This window comes from Crocodylus porosus, unplaced genomic scaffold (assembly GCF_001723895.1).
Source record: "Crocodylus porosus isolate Cpor-Errol unplaced genomic scaffold, CroPor_comp1, whole genome shotgun sequence".
Taxonomy (NCBI): Eukaryota; Metazoa; Chordata; order Crocodylia; family Crocodylidae; genus Crocodylus; species Crocodylus porosus.
In genome coordinates this window covers 10,199,738-10,227,305 of record NW_017728948.1, presented here as the reverse complement: position 1 = coordinate 10,227,305, position 27,568 = coordinate 10,199,738, and the positions used below count along the sequence as shown (strand labels likewise).

Here is a 27,568-nt window from a genome sequence, read left to right as displayed (position 1 = left end):
ACCGCGGGGACTACAAACCCCAGCATACAGCGCGGGAGCAAGAGCGCGCGCGCCCGTTGTATGCTAGGGCCTGTAGTCGCTTCAGCCCCGCCGCACGCGTCACGCACGAGCCCAGCAGCCAATAAACGCCTGCCGACCCCTGCCAGTCAGAAAAAGCCGGGCAGCGATTGGAGGACGCGCCGCCGCATCCCACCCCCGGTGTCTCCTCACAGCCCCAAGCTCGATTCATTCCATGGGCCGCCGGGGGGCAGAAGGGCGGCCACCTCCCAGCGGCGGACCCGCCCCCTGCCCGGGCCTGTCTTGCCTCACCTGCACGGTTACTGCGACCCCCACGCGCTGGCACGCTCGCAGCATCTCGCCGGGCGCGGGTCGCGGCGGGTGGCAGACGGTGCTAGGAAGCCGCCGCGAGCCCTGCGCTGTCTCCGCCCCCTCAGTGTGACCCCCAGTGCGCAGGCGCAGGCGGTGAGCAAGAGGAAGCGGCTAATCAGCGCTCGGAGAACAGGCAGGATGCAAATCAGGCTCTGCCCAGCATGCGTGAGTGCGCATGCGCGCCAACCGCTTGAGAGGTGGCCAATGAGAGCGCGGCTCAGGAGCAACAGCTGTCAGCCGCGCGTGGCGGGAAAGCGCATGCGCACTGCTGGCGCCGAGCAGCGGCTGGGGCAGCGTTGTTCAGTGCACCCTCAGGGCCTGTTGAGAAGGGACAGTGGCCTCCTCTCTCCCCCTGGGGCTGGGGGCATGAAGGGCTGCTTACCCCCATGGAAATGAAAGCACCACTGCTGGCAACCAGGGTGCATATTAAGGCGGGGGAGGGCTGAGCCTCCCCCGTAAGAGCCCTCCTGTAAGATTTGAAAATCGTAACATGGGGGGTCTCCAATCACATTGTTGCTTCACTTAGGTGGACTTGTTAATCAATGAACTGGCGTCATTTTTTTTTTTTTGCAGACCTTCTCCACGACAGTCAAAATGTAATTTGAGCCCTGGGTATAATGCCATGGCAGTTACCCATCTCCCTGGAGGGATGGTCGGCTCCAACGGGCAGGTGCCACCTCGCGCATTGTCCTTACGCGGATTGAGTTTGGGGCACGAGACGCTTGCGTGACATAAATGATAACGAGGGGGCTCTGGTCTTGGCTGCAGCAGTAGTTCTCACTTGGATGAGGGTCCGCAGGGGGCAATGGGTATTGTCAAGGGCTTGGAAAGCAATATCATATGAGGAGGGGCTGGAGGAGCAACACCTGTTCAGGTTGAGGAAAAGGTATTTCTGAGGGGATAGGATATTTGAAGGGCTGCCGTGGAGAAGAGGGAGCACACCTTTTCTGTCACTGCAGAGAGGAAGAGGTGGACTACTGGCTTGATATTGCAGCAAAGCAATGTTAGATTGGATGTCCAGACAGACGTTTTCACCACTAGATTAGCGAGGCAGTGGAATAGGCTCCATCGCTGGAGGTGTTCGAGAAGAGTCTGGGCAGCCACTGGCCAGGGACGATCTAGGCATAGTGATGCCTGTGTTGAACTATGGGTATTTCCCATGCTTCTGGGCTTTGCAGATTCTTCCATCCCCTCCCTGCTACATGTATTGGAGGAAAGCTTAAAAGCACTCAGAGGCATTGAGTACTGGCTACAGCCAAAGCTGAAGACTTCGGGGTATGCCAATGCTCCTGCTGGGACCAAAGGACCGGAGGTTCCTGGTTAGGGGGCTTGCCTCTCTGCTTAGGGTCAGGCCGATTGCCACATTTGGGGTCAGGAAGGAATTTTACCCTGTGGTCAGATTGGGAATGGCTGGAAAAAACTTCTTTGCTGTTAGAACAGGGAGGCAGTGGGATAGACTGACCGCCCAGGGATGTTATGGGATCTCCATCGCTGGAGGTGTTCAAGAGGAGATTGGGCAGCACTGGTTGGTGGGTATTTCTCATCTGGGCTTTGCTGATTGCCCCTGCACCTTTCTCCTCCGTTCTGCTACACGTCAGTGTGTTTAAGCCTTCCTTAGATGCATTGGATGTGGGCTACAGCTAAGACTGGGGACTTTGACTGGTATGTACCAATGCTCCTGCAAAGAACCAGCGGTTCCTGGCTAGGAGGCTTTGCCCATCTTGCTCAGAGCCAGACAAATTACCATATTTGGGGCTAGGAATTAATTTTACCCCATGTTCAGATTGGTCTGGACTGTGGGGGTTTTGCCTTCCTTCATAACCAGGGACATGGCCCTCTACCCAGAATCTCTTGGCTATTTACTGACAAAATTTCATAGGAACAAGATGTTGGCTGCCTTGGCTCCTCTGCTTAAGCCGTGGCAGATTAGGGTGCTTGATCTGTGTTGTGTCCGGGTTGATGATAGTCTTATGTCACATTTAGATTATGGTATTTACGGAATGGTTTAGATAGGTATGATCCCATTTCAGGCAGGAGGTTGGACTAGACTAGATGACCTCTGGAGGGCCTTTCCAGCCCAACTTCTATGTGTTTCTCTATGATTCAAGGAAGGTGCTTCTCTGCACTAGGTCCAGCAGACTGTGGATTCAGCAGAGGCACTTGTGTTTGGGTGAGAAGTGAAAAGAGGTGAGATGGGGCATCTGACTGAAGGTAGAGTAAAAGCAATGCCTATCTGAGCAGGAGTGGTAGCTAGGTATTGGGGACTATGGGAGAACAAAACTGCTTCATAATTACAGACCTGGAGAAAATAAACCTTGTGCTCTTTTTGGCAATACTGTTATTCTTTGCAGGTTGACTATGCCCTTGAGCTGCTCTGTGTTTATAACATTTAGTCTGCTTCATTTCGGGATAAACTTGCTCTTCTCTCATTTGAGCCCAAAGGCACAGAAACACCGACAAGCCTCTGAGGGGAAAGGAGAGTGAGGCATTCCCTTGCATCAGGTGTTTCTTGGAAACTACCTGTGTGTGTGCTCTTAGTCCATAGTAAGTGCAAGACAATCCACAGCAGCTGAGCCAGGCGTGAAAGAGGGCTGAGCCTCTGGAAAGAGGAGACACAGGGGCAGTTACTGCAAAGTTGTTGGCATGTGATAAAACCCAACCTTGGTGTAACTTGCAGGTGTGCTCATGCCCTTTACTCAGCTAGATAATCCAGTCCTTGCGTAGTCACCAACCAGTGGATCTCAATCCACTGGTAGATCTCAAAGCCTCTTAGAGTCGATCCAAGGATGGGGTGGACAGCTGAATGCCCCCGTGCATGCACGTGCACGCCCCAGCCCAGCAGGTCAGTCCGTGGGGGAGGGAAGGGACCGGGGCTAGATCGAGGTCCCCATGGTGAGGGACAGTGCTGCAGAGGCAGGAGCAGGGGTAAGTTGAGTGGGGCCCCAGCCAGGTGGGACTTGCCTGCTGGGGAGGCACAGCCCCAATATGCGCATGGCATATTTGTAGCATTTTTCTGCTTGTTTCCTGAGTCACTTTCCTTCCTGCAGTATAAATATTAGATAAGGTCTGCAGATGCACTGGGATCTAGACTTTGTACTGTGCAAGTACAGACAACTGCAGTGCGCAGGGCTGGGCCCACTGCACGTACAGGTCCCATCCTCCATGCAGCGCTGTGCCAGCCGGTCCTGCGGCCACATCAGACCCCCAGACCGACACATGGAACCAGTCCATACTTACCTGGCAGGGGAAACGCCACATATCTGGGTCCAAGAAGGCAGTTTTCCTTAAGCCTCCCCAGGGGTAACTTTTTCTGGCAGCATGCTTTAGTACCTGCCAATGTGTTGGGGCTTAATGCCCATTTTATGGAAAAGGGAAGCTTCTCCCTAGCTTGCTCCTGCGGCCACATGGCCAAGGGCTAGCGAAACTTGGGGGTATCCACCCCCTGCCGAGGCTCCGGGCTTGGACCTGCACTAGGATGCCCACCAAAGGATTTGGAAATATCTGATGCCCCTGCTGGGAGTGGAAGATGTTTGCCGGTTGCAGGGCCGCTTATGGTTCTGAAGTGACTCACGGATTTGGACTTGACTTGGCTGGGACCAGGAGCAATTCCTTAAAATAAAATAAAATATGGGTCTGGTCCAGCTCCCAGGGCCCGTCCTGCAGCTCGGGGTTTCGGAAGACAAGGGCAGGAGGGAGCGCCCGCGGGGCCGCCCTTGCATTCCCACCGCCCGGCGCTGGGGGCAGCCGCTGAGCAGGGCCGTCGCTCCTCGCCTCTTTGTGTCCTTCGCGGCCGCCGTAACGCGCGGCGCCAAGATGGCGGCCGCCAGGGCGCTCCGCAGTGTGTCGGGTCAGTGCAGGGAGAGGCCGCGGGTGGGGGCGGTTGTGGGGGCCCCTCCGGGGCCGGCGGGACCCGGCCCTCCCCGCTCGTGTCGCTCGGAGCGAAGGGAAAGGCCCGGGCCGTCCCCCTGCGCCCGCTCTGCTCTGCCCGGAGCCCCCGGATGTGTCCGGGCCCAGTCACGCCGCGTCCCCCGCACCCGCCCCGCGCGGCGGCCGTGACAAGCCCCCAGGCCGCCCGGCTCGAGCCTCGCTGCCGTGCGAGTGGCGCAGGTACAAGGTGGGGGGGGGGGCAGCTGGCAGGATGTCATTTGGGGAAGCAGTGAGTGGAATATGTGCCCGGAAAACCCCATGAAGGCGACCAAGGAAAGCTAAATATTCCGGAGGAGGGGAAATGTCCGGCGCTGTTTCCCGTCCCCATTGGATTTCAGGGAGGCTTTGCCCACTGTTGGGTTGGTGAAAAGTGACCGAGCCAGCTCGAGCAGGTCTGTAACCAACCGTCGCCGCGTACAGCAGCACGGTCTGAGAGGTGGCTTTGGTACACGCGCAGCTGTCCTATAATTAAACTTCCCAGTGTCGTCTGCTCTCCATACAGGGGTTTTCAGACCTCTCGTCCCTCTGATCTACAACGGCTCCTGCGGCGTCCGTCTGGTCTCCGGACTGTCCATCCGACTGTTCAGCTATGGGCAGGCACCCGCAATTTGCTCTGCTGCGAAAGCCCTGCCCTCTGTGGGTAACCTGCCGCGTGCCTCTCTGGTGAACAGGTACGGTCTGTTTTATAGAGCAGGTTATGTGGTTTTTCATAGAACGTAAAAAAAAAAACAAAAAAAAAACACCCTATAGGAAAAGGCATCAAACGTGTGGAACGTGGCTGATTGCTTGCAATGATCCTGCTTTAGCACAAGCACCTTGCGTTACCTTTTCCTTCAGGTCCTCCACACTGTGCTCATCCTTTCAGCATGGAATAAAGCACCATTGAGCTGTTAATGACCATAGTATCTGCCAAGGGAAGTGAAACCAGTGCTAGAGCAGAAATGTCAGGGGGAAAAGCTAGTGAAAGCAGAGCTAGAAGAGGGGGATTGGAGTTGAACCCGAGTCCTCCCCAGATGCCATGTCTTTCTTCGTTGTTCTGAAAGGAAGCGGCTCCCTCCACGGTAGCTGGGACAGTTCTCTTGCTCCGAATTGCAAGAGTGATCAATTGCAATTTTTAACCCTGTTTTCCACACCAGGGCCCTTGAGCGAGGCTGCACAGTGAACCATACCTGGGAGCTCAGCTCACTGCCGCAGTAAACTCGATTAAAAAAGTAATGCTATTCATTTCAGCTAAAATGTCCCCCTGAAACAACTCTTGCCTTACTAGCCCTGACTTTACTCTGCTTTGTTTTTTAAACGTTACGAACTGCCCTGCCCAGAACAACGATGTTGTAGAAATTAATTTCAACCAGACATTTGCCCAGAAGCGTGTGTGCAAATATTGATCCAAAGGAAGGAAGGTCTGTGTGGGCCTCACAGGCCATTGGGCTAGTGTGGTTAAGGCACAGAAGTTTCTTAACCAGCCACACAGAGTGATGCAGTCAGTATTTGGCCACCTCTGACTCCCCAGTTTGGTACTGTTTGTGGCTGGGTTGACTGTGGGTAGCCTTTGGCATGAGCCCAGAGTAGGACTTGGTCTCATTCCCCCAGAGCCATAGGGAGACACCAGCCCAAAAGTGTATTGAAACATTACAGATATTTTCTTCAAAACTTCCTGAAACCAGGGGAAGTCCTATAAAGCCCCTGTCAATGTTTTGGCTAGCGTTAATGAGATCCTGAGCTCTGGTAAATGGAGAGAGTGTTCCGTTTTGGTTAAAAGCTTTTATTTTTTCCATTCCAGGATAACACCCTTGCTCCCAAGTCTCCTTCAGCAGCCAGTGAGGACTCTGACATACTATAGCTTGCGGAAAGGAAAGAGAAAATCTGTCAAGGCTGTTGTTGAGAGGTTTTTCCGACTGCACTGTGGCCTTTGGTTAAGGAGAAGGGTAATGTCCTGTTTATATAACTGTTGCCTTCGCTGGCTGCCTTCCTTGAGCCAGTAGCAAGTCTGGGAGAAAAAAAGTTGAAGACCACCCAGGGTAGAAGATGCAAAATGGCTCAGAGCAGGGGGAATTGTTGTGGCACCAGGTTGCCGTTGTCACTGGGTATTTATCAGTAGTAACGTAATTTGAAAATCTTTACTATGTCTTCTAACAGGCTGGCTATAAGAAGAAATTATGGAAAAAGTCGGCTGCCAAGAGAAAGCCACTGAGGGAACATGTGTTCTGTAATAAAACCCAAAGCAAACTCCTCAATAAAATGACTACTGCTTTCTGGAAGAGAAGGAATTGGTATGTCAACGATCCCTTCCAGAAGTATCATGATCGTACAAACCTTGAAGTATAGAAGGTCTCTCTCTTGTTTTTTCCTTCTGGCAAGTACTTTACTAGATGTGTTTGGACTCCTTCTTGGCACTTCTGTGGGCAAACTTGGAAAGGCTTATCACTTTCCCACATATACCTGCAAATATGGCAGCTGGTAGGAAATTTGGGTCCAAACCCCCACAATAAACCATTATTTAAGATCCTGACTCAAATGCTCAGTTGTGGTGTTTCAGTGGGAATCGGAGCAGGGGGAAAGAAAGGGAAATGCTCATCCAGAGCCATCTTGGGGAGAGGCTGTGAGTGTTTGGGATATCCATGTGCATGCAAACACTGCTTAAAGAAAAATCTTAATAACAAGTAAATTGTACTGGAAAATGCATCAAATGGGAATGCCTTTAAAGCCATTTTAAACATAACTGTTGCTGTCTCAGAATCTACTGCTTTCTCAGTAAATGGAGTTGTTTTTTTTCTCCATCAGCTGTTGCTCTTTCCATGATATTGCTCCGTGATACAGGATAGGGCTGAAACAGCATCTCTGGGAGAGCATTGAAGGAAAGGGCATTCCAAAGGTGTTGGCATATAATTTTAACTTGCCTTACTGCCAGTCTGAAATGTTCCAATTCCTATTGCTTTCAAATGATAAAGCAGACTGAATCTTAATCCACAGCCTCAAATATTCAGTTTATAAATAAGTAATTCCTCACTTACCGGTTCTTTCTTAAAGCCTGGTTATATTTTACCCCTAGTCATATTTTATATTTATGATAATATTTTACTGTACCTCTGAGCATGTTTTTACATAAAGCAACATGTGTGATTGATTGACTTTTTGCAATTTAAGAGGCTAGTTGTTTCTGGCTTCACCAAGCAAGGACGCTTAGTAGACTTAACACCCTGTAGCAAGAATCAATTTCAGTCATATTATAAAAGCGGCTTCAAATGGTTATCTAATGCTTAACTCTTTACTGTAGACTCTGTTGCCATTTGTTTAACAAGACATGATTTAGTATGAAGCTGTAGCAATCCAATGAATTCACTGGTAACACATGATGTTCAGTAGCTGTATTTTTTTTCCAGTCGATAATACAGAGAGGGGTTCTGAAAGACATGCAGCACTTAGTGAATACAACTATATACAGTGAGCCAGAATGAGGACAACAAAATAATACAGTAATCAAGGTAACAAAAGGTATTCTGGCCTGCCAGATACGTTGAACAGACTGAAGATGCTTTCTTCCTTTAATTTTTTTTGTAAAGAAAAAATTAAGACTTTATTCAAGATGTATATCAAGCAATATAATAAAACCAGCAAGAACGTCAACTTTGGAATACTGTGGTAACATCCATCCTTGTGAAGCATTGTGAAATGAACTATCCTATCACAGAGAATTTTTTATTGATCACAAAAAGAAACAACATGAAGTGCACACTTATGATCCTTAAGTGTAGTAGCCATTTGTGTAAATGCAAACCTCAAGAGTATGCATAGTGTTCTTTACAATCTCAAATACTGTGCTAGGTGCCAGACAGGTACCTGAAACGAATAAACAGCAGAAGGAGACTGATTAACAAGCATTTGTGCACAGATAAAGAGTGTGTTACTGTATGAGAACACGCTTATTCCATGGGGCATAGTCGGAGACAACGGGCTGTTTACAAGATGCCAGGGACAGTCGCATCTCACTATTTAGCTTTCTTCCCTTGTTTTTCATCAGCAAGCTCACTCCTTCCTGGTCATTAGAAACAAATGGCCTGATTCTCTGCTCTGGTGTATTAGATCTGCATTCAGGTTACTCTTGGCTTTGATTACTTCCAGTTTATATTGGTATAAATGAGGTCTTGCCCAGAGATGGAAATAATCCTGGCAAGCAGCAGTCGTTATAGCTGCATCGGTGCTGACTCATGAGTGGAGACCAAGGGGGTTGCTCTGAGCTGTGCTCATAGTTTAGCCCATTCCTAAGTGAAGTGTCCCTGGTTAAGCTGATGGCTCAACTCACCCACCCATGCAGCACAGAGAACTAGACATGAGATTTCAGTTCCTTTTGTCAGAGCTTCAGTCTCTTCAAAGCAACACAAGCTCCAGCTATCAATCACATCCTTCCCCCCTGGCCCAAGGATTTGTTTGCAGGAGCCTAGCTGTTCCTTCCAGGAGGGTCACATTCCCTAGGCCACCTGCCTAGGATTTTAAGGGCACGTCTCTGTTTCCTGCATAATTAGACTGCCCATCATCTGCTGCAGACCCCTTATACACTGGATTTTTTTCCCCTGGGCCCTAGGATGCCTTCTGGAGTAGCCAGTGATCCAGTGAGTGTGGTCATGCTGACTTTTATAAGAAACAAAGGCAGCTACAAGCTGTTACTTCAACCCGCTATCTTACGGTCTCAGCTAATTAAGAATCACATTTTTCTCCTTAACTTTTTTCTGAGCACCCTAATTAGCTCAGTGGCTGCAAAACCATGATTTGCCCTTATCTACCAGTAGGGGGGAGTACCAGACCTCATGTGGTTTTAGTTGCTGACTCAGGGTTGTTCCTGAGGGGAGACACTTTAGAGCACATTTCGGACCAAAGAGTCAGTTTCTGGTATTCCTCTTATAAATTAAAATGACAATTTTAGAGGTGCAGCTTGTAAACAACCTGTGTCGGTAACATGACCGACTCGAGGCAAATGGTCTGTCTATTCTGTGTACAGAACACTATACCACTAAGCATACATGTATGGGCATTTGCATTCCCTGTCTATCTATACACAAATATACAGCTTGATTTGATAAATTAACACATTTTTGCCAGAGATATGAAAAGGTTTTTTTATACAGTGAATGTCTTCGAGAGATAAGGCAACTCCCTTGTCAACAATTTCACCTCAGCACTTAAGAGAAGAAAATCTAAACAGTCAAGTTTACAGTAAAACAGCAGATCAGACGCACATGTAATAATCAGAGCAAGAATGAGCACGAATACAGCCTATCTGAGAGCAGAGTCTGTCCAGCATCGTGTGGCTTGATTCTTTTCTTTTTGGCATAATTGAGTGCAAACTTGTCCTTTTATCTTATGGCACCCTCTTGCATAGTAGCAAAAATGGAAGCTAGCTTGCAACAGGAACTCTTGTTTCTGGTAACGCTGCAGGCACTGTCCCTTATTTTCTAAATCTGGCCAAAAAAAAATCTAATTGCCTATGAAAGCTGCTTAAATTAAATATGCAAGCCAAGCTCCTCACAGCATCTTGCCCAGCAGGTTCTTATGACTGACTCCTTTCTCAAATATATGTTTAATGCCTTTTTTGAGCACAGATCCTTTACAGAGCATGAACAACTCAGTGCAGATAAGGAAAATACATTTTTCAGGTAGCCGGTCTTATGATGACAGTCACAGAAAATGCCCTTTTATCCTTTCTACTTCCTGGCCAGCATGATGTACACATTTGGGGGCAGGCATTTTAACTGTTTACTTCCCAAATATTCAAGGAACCTCTGGCATTACCCTAAGCTGAGTTAGAAGCCTAGAACATGAATGCATGTCTGACCGAGAATTTCAGAAGGCCACCTCAGATATACTTCTCTCTCATCCTTCACACAGTTATTGGCATCCTGAACTAATTCTGAACCTGAACTAGGGTCGATGATACTAGTCTTAACTGAGTTTGTTCACTGATCAATTATCGATGGTGAGTTCTACATGATACTAAATGTTTTTCTAGTCTAGTCCAAGAGCAAACACAAAAGTCACATAATTGACTTATTGGTGAATTTCACATGCTTTACACTCACAGGAGACACCCACTTTAAGCACAAATACACAAATCCTACAACTTTTTCCCGTTCTTATATATTTATCATTTAAATGTGGATACTGCAGACTCTTGCACTTCAAACCAGAATCCATGCAAAAGGCAAAATCTTCCCCAACTCACGCAGGGAAGCTCAGATCCAAGGCTCTGCTCTGCCTGGAGATGGTAATTCCCACATTCAGGCTGGCAAAGCAGAACGCCAGAACTGAGGTCAGGCATGCTGGCGAGAGGGGTGAATTTTGCCCCTATGAAAATCCATCGCTAAAGCAATTCTGGTTTACACTGCAGCAGTTATAACAAACACAGCTTGCAGGGGTTGTACAACTGCTAGCCAAAGATTTGCCAAGAGCTCTACAACAATTTTAGCCTCTTTCAGTTTCCACACAAGATATCCCTTTCTTTTCTTCTGGCTCAGGTTTATCACAATGCAGACGCCTCTGTCTCTGGTTTGTGAAATTAGTTCCATTTGCTTGCATGCATCTCTTCCTCATCATCTCTAAGTCCTTGTGTCTCTATGGCATTAGCACAATGACTTGACTGGAGCGCACGTAATTTACTTGCTAGAAAAGAAATGGAGTTGCAGCTCAGGCTTTGCTAATGAGTCTCGGACATTCTGTACAGTCAAAAGAATTCAGCATTTCTGACATCATTCGCAGTCTTGTGGAGGAAGGAAGAAAGAAAACACTGTGGCTCTTGCAAGTCCAACTCATGAATGGTAAAGCCGTAAATAAATACATTAGCTATAATAGCATCGAGTGCAATTGAGTATTTTTTCCTTTGCATTCCCAGAGCTAAAACTATGCAAAAACAACTCAGAAGGATAAATGTACAGCCTTACAGAGTTAGCTTAAATAGTTTCACGTTCTGCAAATGAAACAGAGGGACCTACACAGTGGCTGCCTAATTGTTCTAACCATGAGGCAGGTAAATGCAAGTTGCGTGTGACTTAAGGGAAAGAAAAGAGAAGGGAGAAAGGCCATGTCTACAACGCTGCACAGCAAAGCACACCCATCTCGCTGCTGTTTTCCACGGTATTAACGAGTAGCTCTTTAAGGCAGAAGAAAGACATTCTGTGGATCTTGGTGCTGTTGGCTCATCACACTCACATTATTTCAGTGGTAGAGGATGAGGTACTTTTCTTCCTGAAGCGAGGTCTAAGGATCCTAGGCGGTGCCTGTGGGAAAGCAGAAGTTTCACTGAAACAGGAAATGTGTTATTTTTTGCATTTCTAGAACACTGCCCATATATGAACTCACTCATCCCCATGATGCCCCTGGACAGTAGGTATTATTCCTGTTTTTGAAAAGAATGACCAGACAAAAGAACGGATCCTAGGTCCTCCAGATCCCCATTTAAAGCTCCCATAAGTAAACATCTGGGAATTCCCAGCATGAGAAACACCTTGTGTGACTTCAAGCATTTCAGCAAGTTCTACACCACCCCGCTGATGCCACTGGCCTAGACGGCCATGTCCAGGAAGAGGCACTGCTGGAGAGCACGGCACTCCAACCATCCCTAATGGTTGTAATGGCCTCTTGGGAGACATTACAAGCGGATGCAATATACAGCAGCCCTGAGGCAGATCTAAATTATGCCCCTGATGAACAAGAAAGTGAAATGGTGGCAGAAAGCCAGCTTTGCACTCCTCACCTGACTCTGAAATGTCAAACACCCCAAGGGACCCCAACACGCCTAAAGACCATTCAGCTTGGCCATTCTGGGGCCTGTGGTCCCCACAGACAGCCTCTCCTTGAAAGGTGAGTTCTCGTTCATTTTGTGCCAGCCGAATGAAGCCTGTGAGCCCCTACCGAGTTGCCCATGCAGCTTCCTTGCCTAGGCAAAGCCTGGACACGCTACTTCTGAAACAATTTTGAAAGAGCATCACTGCAATTCCACCCAATTCAGATGCCTTCACAACAGAGTCCTCAGGCAATAATAAATGATCAAGAAGCAGACAGTTCACAGTGACTCGCAGGTGGCTCAGCTGGGCAGAGCTAGTCAGACACCTAAGTGGCACATGTCAGATTAACTCAGCAAAATCACTTTACTCCTGAGGTCTGGCAAACCCCGTTCCCAGATGGTGAACAGGATAAGAGGCTCAAAAAGCATGGGAGCTGCATGCCAAACAGCTACGTGCTGCTGATCGGTGAATTGTGCCTGTTCACCAGCCAGCTCTACAGCCAGACCTGATTGTGATTTGTAGGACTCACAAAGGGAACCACTCCAAGAATCTGTAAAAATAGAAAGTGTTGGAATGACCTGAGCTACTGTGTGCAGCAAACTCTCCATACAGGGGCAGATCTGCCATGTGGGGTTTTGAATACATAAATATTAATCAGAGCAGAGACTTAACCCTGACTTCTCTCCCATACCAGGTGAATGCCCCAATCCCTGGGCACAATGGTTGGTATCACAAGAAGCTGCCTTTTGTGTCAGGCCTGCTTTGGTAGGCATGCTCGTAGGATGTCTACTGGGTTGATGCTTCAGGCCAGACAGGTAGGACACCACCTAGTCTGTGAACCTCAAAGGGGCTTAGGTGTGAGCTAGGCAGTGTCCAGGCAAAGAAACTCAGGAACTGAGTTGCCCACTCCAGAGTTAGGTGGCAGCTGAGAAAAGAGTCTGAGGATCTACACACTCAAACTAGTCATTGAATTCCCTTGTGATGAATTCAAAAATCACTTGCCCAAAGTTGTCTTGGAGCTAAACTTGTGTCTTCCAAGTCCTAGGTAAACACCCTCTTTATTGAACTATCCTTCCTTTTTACGTGATGACAATCTAGTAGATAACTCCTCTTGTCCATTAGATGACAATTACCTCCAACCGATCTAGATCAGACACATTTCCAAATCCGCGGAGACATCCCTGCTTCTGCTATGTTAGCTGTTTAAACCTTTCCAGCCAAGGAATCGTGAGTTAACACAGCAGCACTGACACTTCAAAGTGTTGCATCTCAAGTCTCTCCTCAGCTGCTCCTTCTGTAGTGCCAACTGCTTCTCACATCCACTTCTGGGTTTCAAAGGCATCAGATACCCAGAGGAGGGAAGTGAGAAATACATGGCCTTTTTAACTGGGGCAGAGAAGGTCTGGCTTTCGAAAATGGGGGGTTGGTTTCTTTTTTCTTCATTTAATAAAGAACTACAATCCCAGGGAGGCATCTTTTGCTGTAACCCCTCAGGTTTAGACTGAAACAGAGCATGGCATCCCAAGTCGAAAGAGTTTTATGGTTTCCAGGGTCCAGTGGATATTTGCCCACTACTGGCATAAGCACCAACTTCTATTTTTGCCGGGGGAGGCCTAATATGATAGCAATGCGGAAAGTTTTATGCATTTCAGGTGACAGCCTTCTTCCTGAGGAGGGCCCCCACCTACTTAGTGCCCCTGACCACTGGTAACAGGTGGGCCACCCTCTTTAAAGTGCATACCTGTGATAACTCTCACTGGAGCCTGGCCACACCAAACACGGTCCCTCAGCACACTGCTCGTGTCCTGGGACACTGAGACAACCCTAAGCTAGAAACATATCAGACCATTCACTCATCCAGTCCATCTATGGATGGAGACAACCCTAAGCTAGGAAGAAATCAGACCATTCACTCACCACTCATCTATGAATCCAGTCCACTGTCCTCCTGCCTCTCACAGGACCAACATTCAACGCCTCATTTTCATCCACAACAGAAACCTAATTGCCAGTGGGGCAATGAATACGACCTTTTATTATGAATAGCTACCGTTTGAATGTGTAATTTCAATAACACCTTCCTGCCCAAGATCTCTATGCAAACCTCCCATGATCTGGCTTCCTGTAAGGAAGGGAGGAATTATTGTCCCATTTCTACAGCTGAATAAACTTTAATACAGAGATGTTTTGTTTAGATGAGCTCACGGGATCAGAGAAATGACTTGTCCAAAGAAGAGGGTGGCTATGGCAGGGCTGGCACTGGGGTCCAAGACACCTAGCTCCCACAACTGTGCCTTAACTACAAGGCCATGCAGAATAACCTCTCCCCATGGAAACTCCTTTTCTACCTAGGGAGTCAGCAGTGCCATCACAGTTGCATGGCCAGGCAAGGGCTAAGAGTAAGGGGCAAGGGTGGGGGGAGGCGCAGAAGCCGTGGGTAGCTGGGGGTGAAGGGGGGGGGCAGAAAGGCTGCAGGGGAAGAAGTGGGTGGAGCAGAGGGCAAGGGGGCCACCTGACCCCCCCCAAGTCACCACTTTCCCTGCTGTAGTGGTAGAGGCTGGGATTCAAAACAGCCCTCCAATACTTCAATTTTATACCTGGAAAATTCTAGTACATTTATCAATTTTTCACATATAAAATCCAATTACTGGGGGGCTGCCTTATATTCAGGGTTGCTTTATTTGAGTAAATATGGTAAAATATGATATAGCAAATTAAGGCAAATTCCAATAATGCTTGGGGTTTTTTGCTTCAATCTTAAATTGAATAATATCACTCTAAGCCCCCAGTATATTAGTAATGCTTCCAGTTTCTTTTTAACTGGAGAAAAACCGTGTGTTGTGTTATAGGTGATGATGTGCCATACCATCTTCATCCCCCGTTTCAAAACCTTCTATCCATCCATGCCTTCGTCTCAGATATAGGAGTAATTATTTTCCCCTCAGTAAATGAAACATGAAATGGAGTTCTGTATCCAAAACCCCACACCTAAATGCCCCACCGCTTGGATTTAGAGCTGCATCCAAATTTTGCAGCTTTGGCCCATCTACAAAACCCTGGTGATTTATTCTCCCTGCATATGTAGAATATCAGCACTGACGGGAGGCTCCACATCTGTAGAAAGAAGAGTATATCCATGCTAAGCCCACCCTGCTGCCCTCTCTGCATGACCATTTCAAAGAGAAATGACCTGGAAATTTAGGCAACCTTCGAGGTGCAGCATCTTTTCCAATATGGAAGTACCTCGAGGGGTTGATCCTTCTTTTTGGGCCTTTTAATCTTGAATGTGCAATCCCATAAATCGTTCTCCTCATCATCTGAGAACACTAAGCCTTTTGTTTCGCAGTTTGCCTCACATGGCTCTTCATACTCAGCATCCACGTCTACCTCAACCACTTAAAATGGCCATTTAAAATCTATATGGTGAAGACAAAGAATAAAGATCAGTGGAGACCTAGGTGCTGGAGTTTATTCTACTCTCTCCTCCCACCATGTCCTCCCATCCCAAAGCCATGCATCTTCCAGAAATTAGTAGAAATGAGGTTTGTACAGCAAACAGTAATAGTGGTGTTAGAAGCCAAACGGGCCCTATCTTATTGTGTGCTTCTGAGTTGTGCCGGGCTCTTTTAGATGGAAGTTAGGATAACTCTACAGCTTGCAGATGCTATGGCAATTCCATAAACAGATGGTGTTTAATCACGTTTGGATCACAGATAAATGAAGTAGCTAATCACTGTAGGAAAGCCATTATGTCAGCGTATTGATTTGAACTACAATACCAATGGAACGTTTTCCTCCCAGGGTATACAAACTTGACTTGCTACTCAATACCCCTCTCGTATTATTGGCTTTGACTGTGCTAACCTGGCCCGTTCCTGAATAAACCTGGGTGACTGCACTGGTCTAAGCTGAGATAGTAAAATATGCCCCCACTAGCCATGGGGGCTTCTGCTCTGAACTGCGGCCATCTGGCTCCATGTTTATCTTGGTGCCCTTCTAACACAGCTCACCTGTGCCACCCACAGGGCAGGTACTACCCAATTCCTGACACCTCTTCCAGAAGGAACAGATTCAGGGACATTTCAAAATGGTGCTGGAGTACCATTGGCAGATGGCTGTTAGAGCTGTTTCAGTTTTGACCAAGGTGGAGCTTTCCACTAAGTTTCTAGACCAGTTCAGGCTGAAACAATTCAGACTGACAAACCAATCCAAGACCCACTAAAGTTAACAAGTCTTTCCACTGACTGCAGTATGATGAAGCCTTGAGCCCATATCTCGGGCATTAGCCGTGTGTACGATATGGAAGAAATTCTCCCCTCAATTATATAGGTGCAAACTTTGCTGACTGCTAGTTAGCTAAAGTGACTACAATCACAGTTTCATAGTAGGCAGGGTTGGAAGGGACCTGAGCAGATCATCAAGTCCAACCCCCTGCCATGGGCAGGAAAGAGTATTGGGGTCAAACAACCCCAGCTAGGTGTCTATCTGAAGGCCCCCAGGGTAGGAGCCAGCACCACTTCCCTTGGAAGTTGGTTCCAGACCCTAGCCGCCCTGACAGTGAAGTAGCGCCTCCTGATGTCTAGTCTGAATCTATTCTCAGTCAATTTATGGCCGTTATTCCTTGTTACTCCCAGTAGTGCTTAGGGAACAGGGACTCTTCCAGTGCCTGCTGGTCTCCCTTGGCAAGTTTATAGATGGCCACCAGATCCCCTCTCAGCCTTCTCTTGTGGAGGCTGAACAGGTTCAGGTCCCGTAGTCTCTCCTCGTAGGGCCTCCCTGCTGCCCCCTGATCATGCGAGTGGCCTCCTCTGGACCCTCTCCAAGTTGTCCACATCCCTCGGGAAGTGTGGCACCCAGAACTGAACGCAGTACTCCAGTTACGGCCTGACCGGTGCCCGATAGAGGGGGAGGATCACCTCCTTGGACCTGCACTAATCAGGCCACACTAACTGTAACTGAAGACAGAATTTGGCCCAGTCTGGGAAGTGCAGATGCTTTTTTATCAGTCAATGCCTGTGCATCACCGTGAGCTTGTAAAGTGCTATTACAGTCATTAACAGTATTGGCAGACTGTGGTCCAAGGTTGCTACGCTGAATCCAGGCAGCGAAATGAGAAGGTATTTTTAATGACCAGTCTGAGTTAAGAATCAATGAAAATGTTACCCAGCCATGACTAAACCTCCAGCAGTCAGGCTGCTATAAAGGAGCTTCGTGCTAGTTACATAGATGATTTATGTCTTTTCATCCTGAAATGTCTCAGGAACAAAGAATGTTGCTGCTTGGACACACATTAATCACAGTCATTGGCTCAGTGTCCGGTTACATTATTGATTTTTTATAATCACCTAAAGCAACGAAAAAATAATTTCTACCCTTTTTCTCAGTTGTGTGCACAGATGTCTTGAGCCAAGTACAATAATAGGAGGATCCTTACACTCCTAATCGTTATATTTACTTTTCAAAACACTTAGTTTGTGTCCTCACAGTGCCATGTGTGCTAGGTTAGTGCAACTACTAGTTTGAGAACAGAATAATTAAGTGGTTTGCTCATAGTCACAAAACAAGCCCATAACAGAGCCAGAATCAGAACTCAGACCTTAGTGACATATCCAATATCTGCTGAAGTCAGAGTGAAAGCTTCCTGGTTATACCCTTACCTAATATCTGTTGATGTCAAAGAGTGAAAGCCTCCAGGTCATGCCCTTAGCCCCAGGAGAAGGCTGCCTCTCCAAATATGGTACAGCAGCATCCTCAAGACACCAGGCAGGCTGCCTCAACCTATTTATTTGCCATCTAGATAGCTAGAGCAGAATACAGCACAGGCAGTTTTCAATACAACCAGGAAAGGTATATCTTTTTTAGGAATGTGGAGCAGTCTGGAAAAAAAGGTTTAAGTTCACATTACAGGGAGGGCAGGGGGGAAGCTAATTTGAGATGTTTCATGTGATTATGGTTCTATAAATACAGTATAGGGAAGTCTTCACTTCCACACTAAAAATAATCTGGGAACATTTAATTTGCATAGCACAGCATTTCTCCCCAACATCTCGAAAATTAGATTTGCAAGAAGGATCCAGTTTTAGTTTGTTTTATTAAAAGGACTCACAAGATACTGCATTAATATTCATAACTCAATACATATTTATTAGTGGGCACTGTTTGCAGGAGTGTTCTGATGTTTGCTTCTACAGGTAAAATCCCGAAAGAGAAGCAGTATTTAAATACATGGTAGTGGTCCAAACTGTTCTAACAACTCCAGTAGAAATTTGAAATAGTGTGGCACTATATATGTGGCATATATAGTGCTACACTATCTATAAATCCCACATATATTTATATTTATTTATATATAGCTATATGTAGATATAGTGTGTGTGTGTGTGTAGTGAATTTGGAATAGTCTGCCACTATGTATATGTATATGTATAGTGCTACACTATTCTAAATTCAGACTCAGACAGGAAATAGCTGATTGCCTGACAAAATAGAACTACATATATTTCAGGGATATATATAGTGCCATTTTGTCAAGTGATCAGTTATTTCCTGTATAGTGAAATCATTCCCAAAATCACTAAGAACAGCTAAGTCTTGCACCTGTGTAGGGAGTTGGATTAGATGACCCTCAACACACTTTTTCAGCCCTCTGATCGTACTGAAGAACTTCAAATGTAGCTTTCCCAATGGAGACAAGTTTGGTAGAGTGATGACTAACCTCTCTCCAAAGAACTACTTACTTTGAAAGGAATGATAAGGACTAAAGGAAGCCAAAATAGTACAAAATTAATAGTAATAACACTATTTTGCCTGCCTGTAGTGTCTTCCTTTGGCCATCTCTAAAGACCTTTACAACCATTCATTGATGTTATACCTCCCCTCTGAAAGGGTATTATAGCCTCACCTTATAGATAAGAAAAATGAAATTACTAAGTGATTTGCCCAAGATCACAATTCATCAGTGGCATCAGAGCTGAACCCATGCTCTCCTGAAGGGCCATCAACCACCTCAGTTCTATGTACAATGCTTGCACCTTCAACATACCTCACATCTGGAGCTGCCCAAATTCTGTCGAGCTAGTTTGAAACAAAAGGCAACTCCTGCCACTGCACTGATATCACAGAAACTTGGCTATACCTTGGAAACCCACCTGTATTTTTATCCTAGCACATAAGGACAGTTTTCTGCAGTCCTGGCTTGGGCAAAATGTCCACCGACCGCATAGGAACTTTAACTGTTGTATTCACCTTTGAGCAAGGAACAAGATGACTAGCATGACATTAGTATGGATAAGAGTGCTGGGTTAGGGACAAGAGGCTTCAGTTTCTTAAGTGGTGGGTAAAAATTGGGCATGCACATGTACTTGAATACATGTAGAGGAAATAGTCTAACTGACAGTCTACTGGCCAGCACAGCATATATTGTGGGAATCAAGTACAACTGTAAATCAGTTGCCAAGAGCAGATTCAGTAATGAAAAGTTCAATCTCAGATTTTCATATTCAAATATCCCACGTGAAGAAATCCTTCCAAACAGTTTTAAAAGCTGCTTCACTTTGGTACAGTTTCTATTCAACCTACTGTCTAAGTAGAGTTAGATGTGTTGTTCCACCCTACTCGAGCCCCTGAAATAATGTCAACGCACCTAATTCTGTAACATGCCATGAGATGAACCTTAAGATCAAGTCACAAAAGGCAGTGAAGAGGAGGAGGCTGTATTCACTTTTTTGTATTAACAATTTTTCAGGGTCTTGAGTAGGATGGAACAGGATTGCACTTAGGTGGCTAATACTCTATGTTGGATCTGACCCTTGTATTTTCAACTGCCCTAAATCACAGTGACCAGCGGGTTTAGGTAGCTGAAGACAGTCTGATTGTTTCCAGTTCCATAGACATGGGTCAGGCTATCTTAAGCCAACGCACACTGGGTGTACACTATAGCTATAACCAGTTTTGGAAGCTGAACTGGTGTTAGACTCAGTGGGCATGTGTCTACACCTTCATTAATGTGAAGTAGTTACTGCGCATTTAGTTTCATACTTGCTTAATGAAGTACTAACTAAATGTGCAGTAACTACAGCTCCTGTGCAGTAGTGCCGGCACATGGTTTTTTTGTGATGCTAACTACGCAGTAGCATGCTGGTCAAAAATATGCTAATACGCTACTGTGCAGTGTTATTAGACTGCTGCGCAGTAAGCGTGTTGTGTAGACATGCCCAGTTAGACTCTTTCTCCCACACATGCCCAGTATACAGTCCCCATTGACAAGAAGGGGAGAAAGGAGGACCCCGGGAATTTTGGGTCAGTCAGTCTTACCTCGGTCCTTGGGACCTTTGAGAAAATTATCAAGGAGCACATCTGCCAGGGCCCAGCAGTGGAGGTAATGCTCAGAGGCAACCAACTTGGGTTCATTGAAGGCAGGGCCTGCCAGACTAACCTGGTTTCTTTTTATGATCAGGTCACCCTGGAAGAGGGTGTCGAGGTGGATGTCGTCTTCCTGGACTTTAAGAAGGCCTTTGACACAGTTTCCCACCACATTCTCTTAAAAAAACTAGATGACTGCAGCACTGATGCCTACACAAGTCAGATGGGTCGCAAATTAGCTAGATGGTCGCACCCAGAGAGTGGTGGTGGATGGGTCGTTTTCGACCTGGAGGGAAGTGGGCGGTGGAGTCCCCCAGGGCTCGGTCCTGGGGCCTGCGCTGTTCAACATCTTTATCAGCGATCTGGATGTGGGGGTGGAAAGCATGCTGTCCAAATTCGCTGACAACACCAAGATGTGGGACAAGGTGGGCACGCTGGAGGGAAGGGACAGAATCTGGCTAGATCTAGACAGGTTACAGAGGTGGGGAGATGAGAATAGGATGGAGTTCAATGCAGACAAGTGCAAGGGGCTGCATCTAAGGAGAAGGAACCAGCAACACACCTATACATTGGGGAACACCCTTCTTGTCAACACAGTGGCAGAAAGGGATCTTGGAGTCCTTGTTGACTCCAGGGTGAATGGAAGCCGCCAATGCAAGGAAGCGATCAGATGCTTCACAACCAGGTCCACGGAGGTGATCCTCCCCCTCTATGCGGCGCTGGTCAGGTCGCAGTTGGAGTACTGCGTCCAGTTCTGGGCACCACACTTCAGGAGGGATGTAGGTATGATGCTGGTTCTTCCTCCCCAGGTGCATCACCCTGCACCTGTCAGTGCCGAACCCCATCCTATTCTCATCCACCCACCCCTGTAACCCATCCAGGTCCGATCGCAGCCCATTCCTCCCTTCTAGCATGCCCACATCCCCCCCACATCTTAGTGTCATCAGCAAACTTGAACAGGGTGCTTTTTACCCCCTCGTCCAAGTCACCAATGAAGATGCTGAACAGTGTGGGCCCGAGGACCGAGCCCCAGGGGACCCCACTGCCCACATCCCTCCAGGTCGAAAATGACCCATCCACCACCACCCTCTGGGCTGGACAGATATTTGGCTGGGGTGATATGACCCCAGCACCCATTCCTGCCCGGGGCAGGGGGTCGGACCTGATGACCTGTTTAGGTCACTTATGACCCTAAGCACTATGATACTTATATGCACATGCCCAATTTGGTCCACCCCTGAAGAAACTGAAGCCTCTTGTCTCTAACATAGCTGCATTATTATTAGAGAACTGCACCATGACTTTCCCTACAGAATGAGTTTCAAAGTGGTGGGGTGGGTGCTAATGTGACCATGACCTGGGGTACCTAAGCTATTCCACAGAACCAGCAAACCAGTTCACAGGTTATAGGCATGAAAGCATGCAAGCACCAAGTGTGTTTAGCCTCTTCTCTGTAAGGCAGCATATTCCAGGTACTGGAAGAAACAGGGATAGGCTGCTGTTTTGATGATCTCAGAAGGATCCAGGCACCTCTGAGGCCCAGGCTACTGCTTTAGTTTGGGATTCTTTTTTTTTTCTCCCCTCCCCTGAATTTTGTGCTGGTGAAAAAGGACCAAACTGTCCGTCCTGTCTTCTCCTTATCCGCAATGCAAGTGTTGCATGGGGATGGCAGTGCCTCAAGCCTGCCCATACTGTTCCACCACTGCGTGCGTCTTAATAGTCAGTGTCCTAGAGACACCCCCTCTAGAAGTGGGAAGGGAGCTCATGGTTTGGTTATACTGAGGCAGCGAGTCCCAGGTAACACAAGGACGAGCATGCCCCACCCAAATCCGCTGCCATCTCCACACTGATTTCTACCAGTTGAGACTGCATTGGGCTCAATCTCAGACCCACTAGAGACCAGCCGCACATGGGTGGGTGGCATGTGCTCTTCCGAACATGCCACTGCCTTAGGATAGACAAGCCAGGCTGACTTCATCCTTATTGTGCTTTGCCAGCTCCCATCAAGGGTGGCAACTAAGTCCATTGCCACGTGGGCATTTGTCCAATGGGAACTGGACTGAGACCAACCCACCCAATTCACACAGACTACCAGACACCTCCCAAATGGAAGCCATTTCTGTTTCGTTCATATCCTGATCTCCACCAACCTGGAAAGGGAAACGATGAGAGACAACCTTCTCCCATGCCCATTCACTTTGCCTCCAGAGCCATCAGCCAGTGTGGAGCCTGGACCCAGAAAGCATCTTCATGGCTCCCAGGGTGGGAAGGCAGGTGCCTACACCTCTAGGGAGTAGATCTGTAGGCAGATCTACAGACCTGCATGAAACTACAGTTGCAGACCTTGCCACAGCACCCAAGAGTGACAGAGCTGGGTGGTGACTAGAAATGCTTTCTCTTTCAGAAGGGCACCTTAGTGCCAGCTGTGAGGTGTGTTTTGAGGACTTTATCATTAGAGATTGTACGAGCAATGGAATCAAGCCAATGGAGATACGTTCTCTACACAAAGAAAAGATCAGGTGTTGCTGTAGGGGAAATGAAGAATAAACAGGGAAGTAACAGTCCTTCATGTGAAGGGCAAATAGCAACAAATGGACATGCAAGAAAGAGCCTGGGGAAAGAAATGAAGGCAAGGAACACCTGGAGGAGACAGAGAAACATCTTGATCCTTTTCAGGAGGTTACAGAGCATGGAAATGCATTTGGGCTGAAATAGGTTTCTAAAAGGGTGGCATGAAGGCCTGGGGAACCTCTTCATGCTTTTTTTTTTAGTGACCTGAATCTTTGGTACAAGATGTTAAGTCACTGCTCTCTGTCTCCCAGTTGGCTACACTAGCAGAGGAAAGGTTATGTCTGTGCAGGAAAGTTAGTCTCCTTCAAAGCACCTCCACACAACTTCCTTCCAAGGTGGCCACCATGGCTTTTCTACCACCCCATCAGGAAGGGGCTGCATATAAGCAACAATGGCAACCCAAGTTCTTCCCCCTTCTCCCTACCTTCTCCCCCCTCCAATCTGGGACATATTTGCTCAGCAAGGATCCCACATCAGGCTGAACCCCATGAGCTGATGCAATCTTGGCCTCTTGCTGCTCCAATGCCTCCATGCCATGCACTTGCTGCTCCAATACCTCCATACCAACAGGTACATGTAACTCTAAGGCAATTATTTGGGCCCATGGGCCACATAGGGAGTTTTGCTGTGCTGTTGTGGCCTGGATCAGCACCCTCTCTGCCTCCTATGCAACAGCTCACCAAAACTCCCTATGTGGGATGGGGCCACAGGCGGGAGGGGAGTGGTGTTGGGGAGTGGGAAGGGCAGGTGAGGCTGAGATCACGGGACAGGGTTGGAGGGTGGTGACAGCACAAGACCATCATGGGGCAGAGCTATGATTCACTGTCTGCACACCACTGCAATGGGCACAGGCATGCAGGGAGTGGATCACGGTTCTGCCCTGGGCCCCGGCCCTGCACTGACACTGCCCCAAAATCCCAGCTCCCCACCCACCCATAGCCCATCCCATCTGCCTGGCCATGTGCCCTGCCTGCACAGGACAGGCCAATCTCCATAGAGACCTCGGGATCCCGGGGTAGTGACAACATGGGGCTGAGGCAGAGCCATGATCTCCTCCCTGCACAACCCTGCCCATGGAAACCATGTCCCTCACAGGGCCGTGCGGACAGCAGTTTGTGGCTCTGCCCCAGGCCCAACCCCGTACTATCACCACCCCAATATCCCAGGGGCTCTCCAGCCCTGCCCATCCATCTCGCTCCTGGACACTGCTCTCCGCCCACCCATGGCCCTATCCCAGCCACTCAGTCGAGTGCCCTGCCCAAGCATGCCCTGCTCCCAATGGCAGGTGTAGGGCAGAGAGGCCAGGGTGCCTGGGCAGCAGGGCTGGGTCTAGCAGTGGAAGCCAGAAGGAGCCACCACCAGTGGAGCTGCTGGGAAGCAGAGTCTAGCTACCGCACCACCCCAGCCCTGCTGCGTGCCCAGGCTGCCCCTCGCACCTGGGCTGGGCAGGACCGAGAAACCCGCCATAGGTGGGACAAAATCCCTCGGCAGGCTGTATTTTGCCCACCCCTGCTCTAAGATGAACCTTCATGTGGCACCTGAGAGACTAAAATTCAGTGGCTCAGTTGCCTGAGCTGAGGTTGTGCTACACGGTGACTTACACCATTAGAGTATGTTAAACCTGATTATCCCCAGGCAGCCATTACCATTGACGCAAGTCAGAACGTGATAGCTTTCATAGGCAGGACCTTTCATTCACTGACAGGGAGCCAAAAGTATTCCCATGTCATGGGGGAAGCCTTCACGCTCAAGACATTTAGACTTCCTTAAAATACTAAGACCCCAAGGGCTGACTGAGCTGGGATTTCACCCAGTGAATGCGCAGCCGGGAAAATCAGGCAGTGACAAAAAGATACTGAGCACACCCTAACAGGCCTGTCTGATGAAGTGAGCTTGGGCTCACAAAAGCTTATACTATACATCTCTGATGTAGTTCGTCTACATCATGGGTAGGCAACCCCCGGCACGTGTGCCAGAGCGTGGCACGCAAATGCATTTTGCTCTGCACATACATCCTGGGGAAGGGGCCAGTGCTGCACCATCACAACAAGGATTGGGACCCTCACGGCTCCCCTGCCATTTGCCCCTGGCATGCGAACACCTTGCAAGTTGAGGTTGCAGGTGTTTTTGGCACTGCCCAAAACATTGCTGACCCCTGGTCTAAAAGGCAGGGTACAAATTTACCCTGCCTTCTGCCTGACTTGATTCCTCTGATTCTATGTAGGCTGGTAAAACCCTCCTGAGAACAGGATAAACCCATTGCTCAGCAGCAGAACGGCTTTCAGAGCCGAGCATTTGCTCAGCCACTGCTTCACAGTGGAGAAAGGCTGAATCTCCTTTACACTCATGTAAATCCAAGGTGACTTCTGTGCATTTCCACTGGTATAAGTGAGCCTGGAGCCTGGTCTGAGCTGTTGCTGGGGGATAAATGAAAGACAGGCACAGGTCCTCAAAGGTGTTTAAGGGCCTAACTCCAGCTGATTCCAGGGGAGTTAATTTATGTAGTGCATTTCTCATGGGAAAACAGATTGTGCCAGAGTCACGGATTCCATCGGCCACGTGTTAGGTATCGTATTATTATAATGGAAGGTAGGGTCACCATAAGCAAAGCTCATCTCCTCTAGTGTGCACCAGCGCAGGGAGGTTTTTCACACAGGTTAATGAGTCAGTGAGAACAAGCACTGCGTATACCATGAAGCTCAGCCTCTTTATCTGCATCAAATACAAATGCACCATCATTTCCAAAAGGTAACTGGACCAAACCATGGGGCATACAGCAACCATTTAATTGCCAAACCAAGATGCAGCGGCCACCACCACCACACGCTGTACAGCAATCACAAGAACAACAATAGTCAGGAGGTTCATCCTTCCAAATGATAAGTCAGGCTCAACATTCATCAGGCAAACAACTCTGGTCACATCATTAAGAGTCGTCAATTAATGAAAATAGGTCCCACAAGTGATTAATTTAAGTGCAAGGAGGAAGCTAGTCTAGATAGCTCAGATGAAAACTCATGCAAATCTGTAACACTTACAGCAGAGTCCCACAGTGTTTACATAGAGAAAAGAAAAGAATAAACTGTTAGGGAAAAGCATTTGGAGGAAAAAGGAACATTGTTTCAGAGCTCAGAAATCTTCTGCAAAGTTTCACCACCGCTGTCTCTAACATCCATGGTTCAATTGTAGTCTATTAAACAAATGTTTTAACGTCCTGTTGTTAAAATGCCCGTGCAGTAAAAATACTGATTTTCTATACACGATATTGTGGTCCTGGAATCAACCAAGGTAACTACAGAAATGCTTTAAAAGTCTACAGAAAGTCAGAAGTCTTAATTCAGAACGGCTGTACTCACATTTTTGTTCTCACAAAGCAACTTGTCAAATCTGGCCCAAAAGTGAAGCGTTGTCACATTAAAAAAAATAATCCCTACAGCCAACAGAACATCTCCATAGTGCTCTTTAGGTTCCCCTGAAAATAGTTGAAGCAAAACAAATGAATATTGCTCTGTGGGCAAGCAGAAGAGCAGCCGGAAGTCAAACTGAGTAGGAACACACAGGAAACTCTAAGCTGTTTCACGTCTTAACTCAGAGAAACACCAGCATCAGCAGCACACCTGGTGAAAAGTCAATTTGATGTTTTCAACTGTTTCCATTTCAATAATCTCAGGTGCAATTTGTAACATGCTACAAATGTGGAGATGTCTTTGCAACACACTGGTACATGGCTTGTCTACATTACACTTTTAAGCAAATGTCCCTTTAAGAGCACTGCTCAACTGTATCCCAAAAGCCCCAACACTGTTCTCCCTGCCCTGTGAGGACTAAATCTAGACACACACAGGGAGAGGTACAACAGTATTTTTCTGGACCACAAACCAGCTTTACACTGCACATCTCCTTGTGTATAATTGACTGAGCCTGCCAGCCAATGTTGAAATTCGGCAGTATACTTGAGCTGCAGGTTTAAAGGGACGCGCCATGGCAGTAGGCATCACTGTGAAAGACAATCTGCAGCTCCATTCATCACAAACATCTTTAAACCTGTCTTGTCCTGGTTCCAGATCACCAGGGGTCTGGGTTTTCCGTTTCCCAGGGAAAAATGGAGAAAAACGCAATTTTTTCACTTTAACAGAGAAACACACGGATTTTGCATTTTTGCAAAGAGCTCCCTGCAGGCTGGCGGAGTTCCAGCCTGCAAGGGGCTGGGGGGAGAGGAACAAGGGCGGCCAGGCAGGGGCAAGACGTGCATGTATATACGCATGGCCCCAGGCAGCCTGGAGAGCAGCCTCTGCAGGTAAGTGGGGGTGGGAGGGATTGAGGCCCCCACAGGGAGGGAGGGAACTGGGGCCAAGGCTGGAACGTGCAGCTGCAGGGCCCCGGCAGGAGCGGGACGGCACCGTCAAACTGAACAGGGACACGGGAAACTCTAAGCTGTTTCACGTCTTAACTCAGAGAAGTCGTGGGCAGCTCGTCCGGGGGGCGGGCAACTCCCCGCTGCTGCACACACTCCCAGAGGGGCAGGGGGGACCATGCCACCCGATCAGTGCAGGGGGCCTGCTGCGGGC

At 47.9% G+C, this 27,568-nt stretch overlaps 3 protein-coding genes across 4 annotated transcripts in view; 1 reads left to right on the top strand and 2 right to left on the bottom strand.

Moving 5' to 3' along the window:
* IMMT (inner membrane mitochondrial protein) overlaps nucleotides 1-441 on the bottom strand; it is a 45,412-nt gene extending 44,971 nt beyond the window's left edge. The window contains exon 1 of the mRNA XM_019552660.1: nucleotides 310-441. Within this exon, the coding sequence (XP_019408205.1) occupies nucleotides 310-354 (45 nt within the window). The 5' untranslated portion in view covers nucleotides 355-441. The remainder of the gene's footprint in view (nucleotides 1-309) is intronic.
* Nucleotides 442-4,148: 3,707 nt separating this feature from the next.
* Nucleotides 4,149-7,920, top strand: MRPL35 (mitochondrial ribosomal protein L35). Of its 2 annotated transcripts, XM_019552997.1 has the most exons (5): nucleotides 4,149-4,216; nucleotides 4,799-4,967; nucleotides 6,077-6,221; nucleotides 6,433-6,649; nucleotides 7,677-7,920. In XM_019552997.1, the coding sequence occupies exons 1-4, from the start codon at nucleotides 4,183-4,185 to the stop codon at nucleotides 6,619-6,621; spliced, it is 537 nt and encodes a 178-aa protein (XP_019408542.1). In that variant the 5' UTR covers nucleotides 4,149-4,182; the 3' UTR covers nucleotides 6,622-6,649; nucleotides 7,677-7,920. The 2 variants fall into 2 exon arrangements, with proteins under 2 accessions (XP_019408542.1, XP_019408541.1); XM_019552996.1 differs by lacking the exon at nucleotides 7,677-7,920 and having other exon boundaries at nucleotides 6,433-6,805.
* REEP1 (receptor accessory protein 1) overlaps nucleotides 7,647-27,568 on the bottom strand; it is a 95,200-nt gene continuing 75,278 nt past the window's right edge. The window contains exon 8 of the mRNA XM_019552995.1: nucleotides 7,647-11,561. Coding sequence (XP_019408540.1) covers nucleotides 11,551-11,561 — 11 coding nt within the window. The 3' untranslated portion in view covers nucleotides 7,647-11,550. The remainder of the gene's footprint in view (nucleotides 11,562-27,568) is intronic.

Excerpts from the sequence above, each read along its gene's own strand:
- MRPL35 (XM_019552997.1), top strand. The coding sequence starts at position 4,183 with ATGGCGGCCGCCAGGGCGCTCCGCAGTGTGTCGG. Across the intron at positions 4,217-4,798 it reads GGCGCTCCGCAGTGTGTCGG|GGGTTTTCAGACCTCTCGTC; the intron begins GTCAGTGCAGGG and ends CTCTCCATACAG. Across the intron at positions 6,222-6,432 it reads GCCTTTGGTTAAGGAGAAGG|GCTGGCTATAAGAAGAAATT; the intron begins GTAATGTCCTGT and ends GTCTTCTAACAG.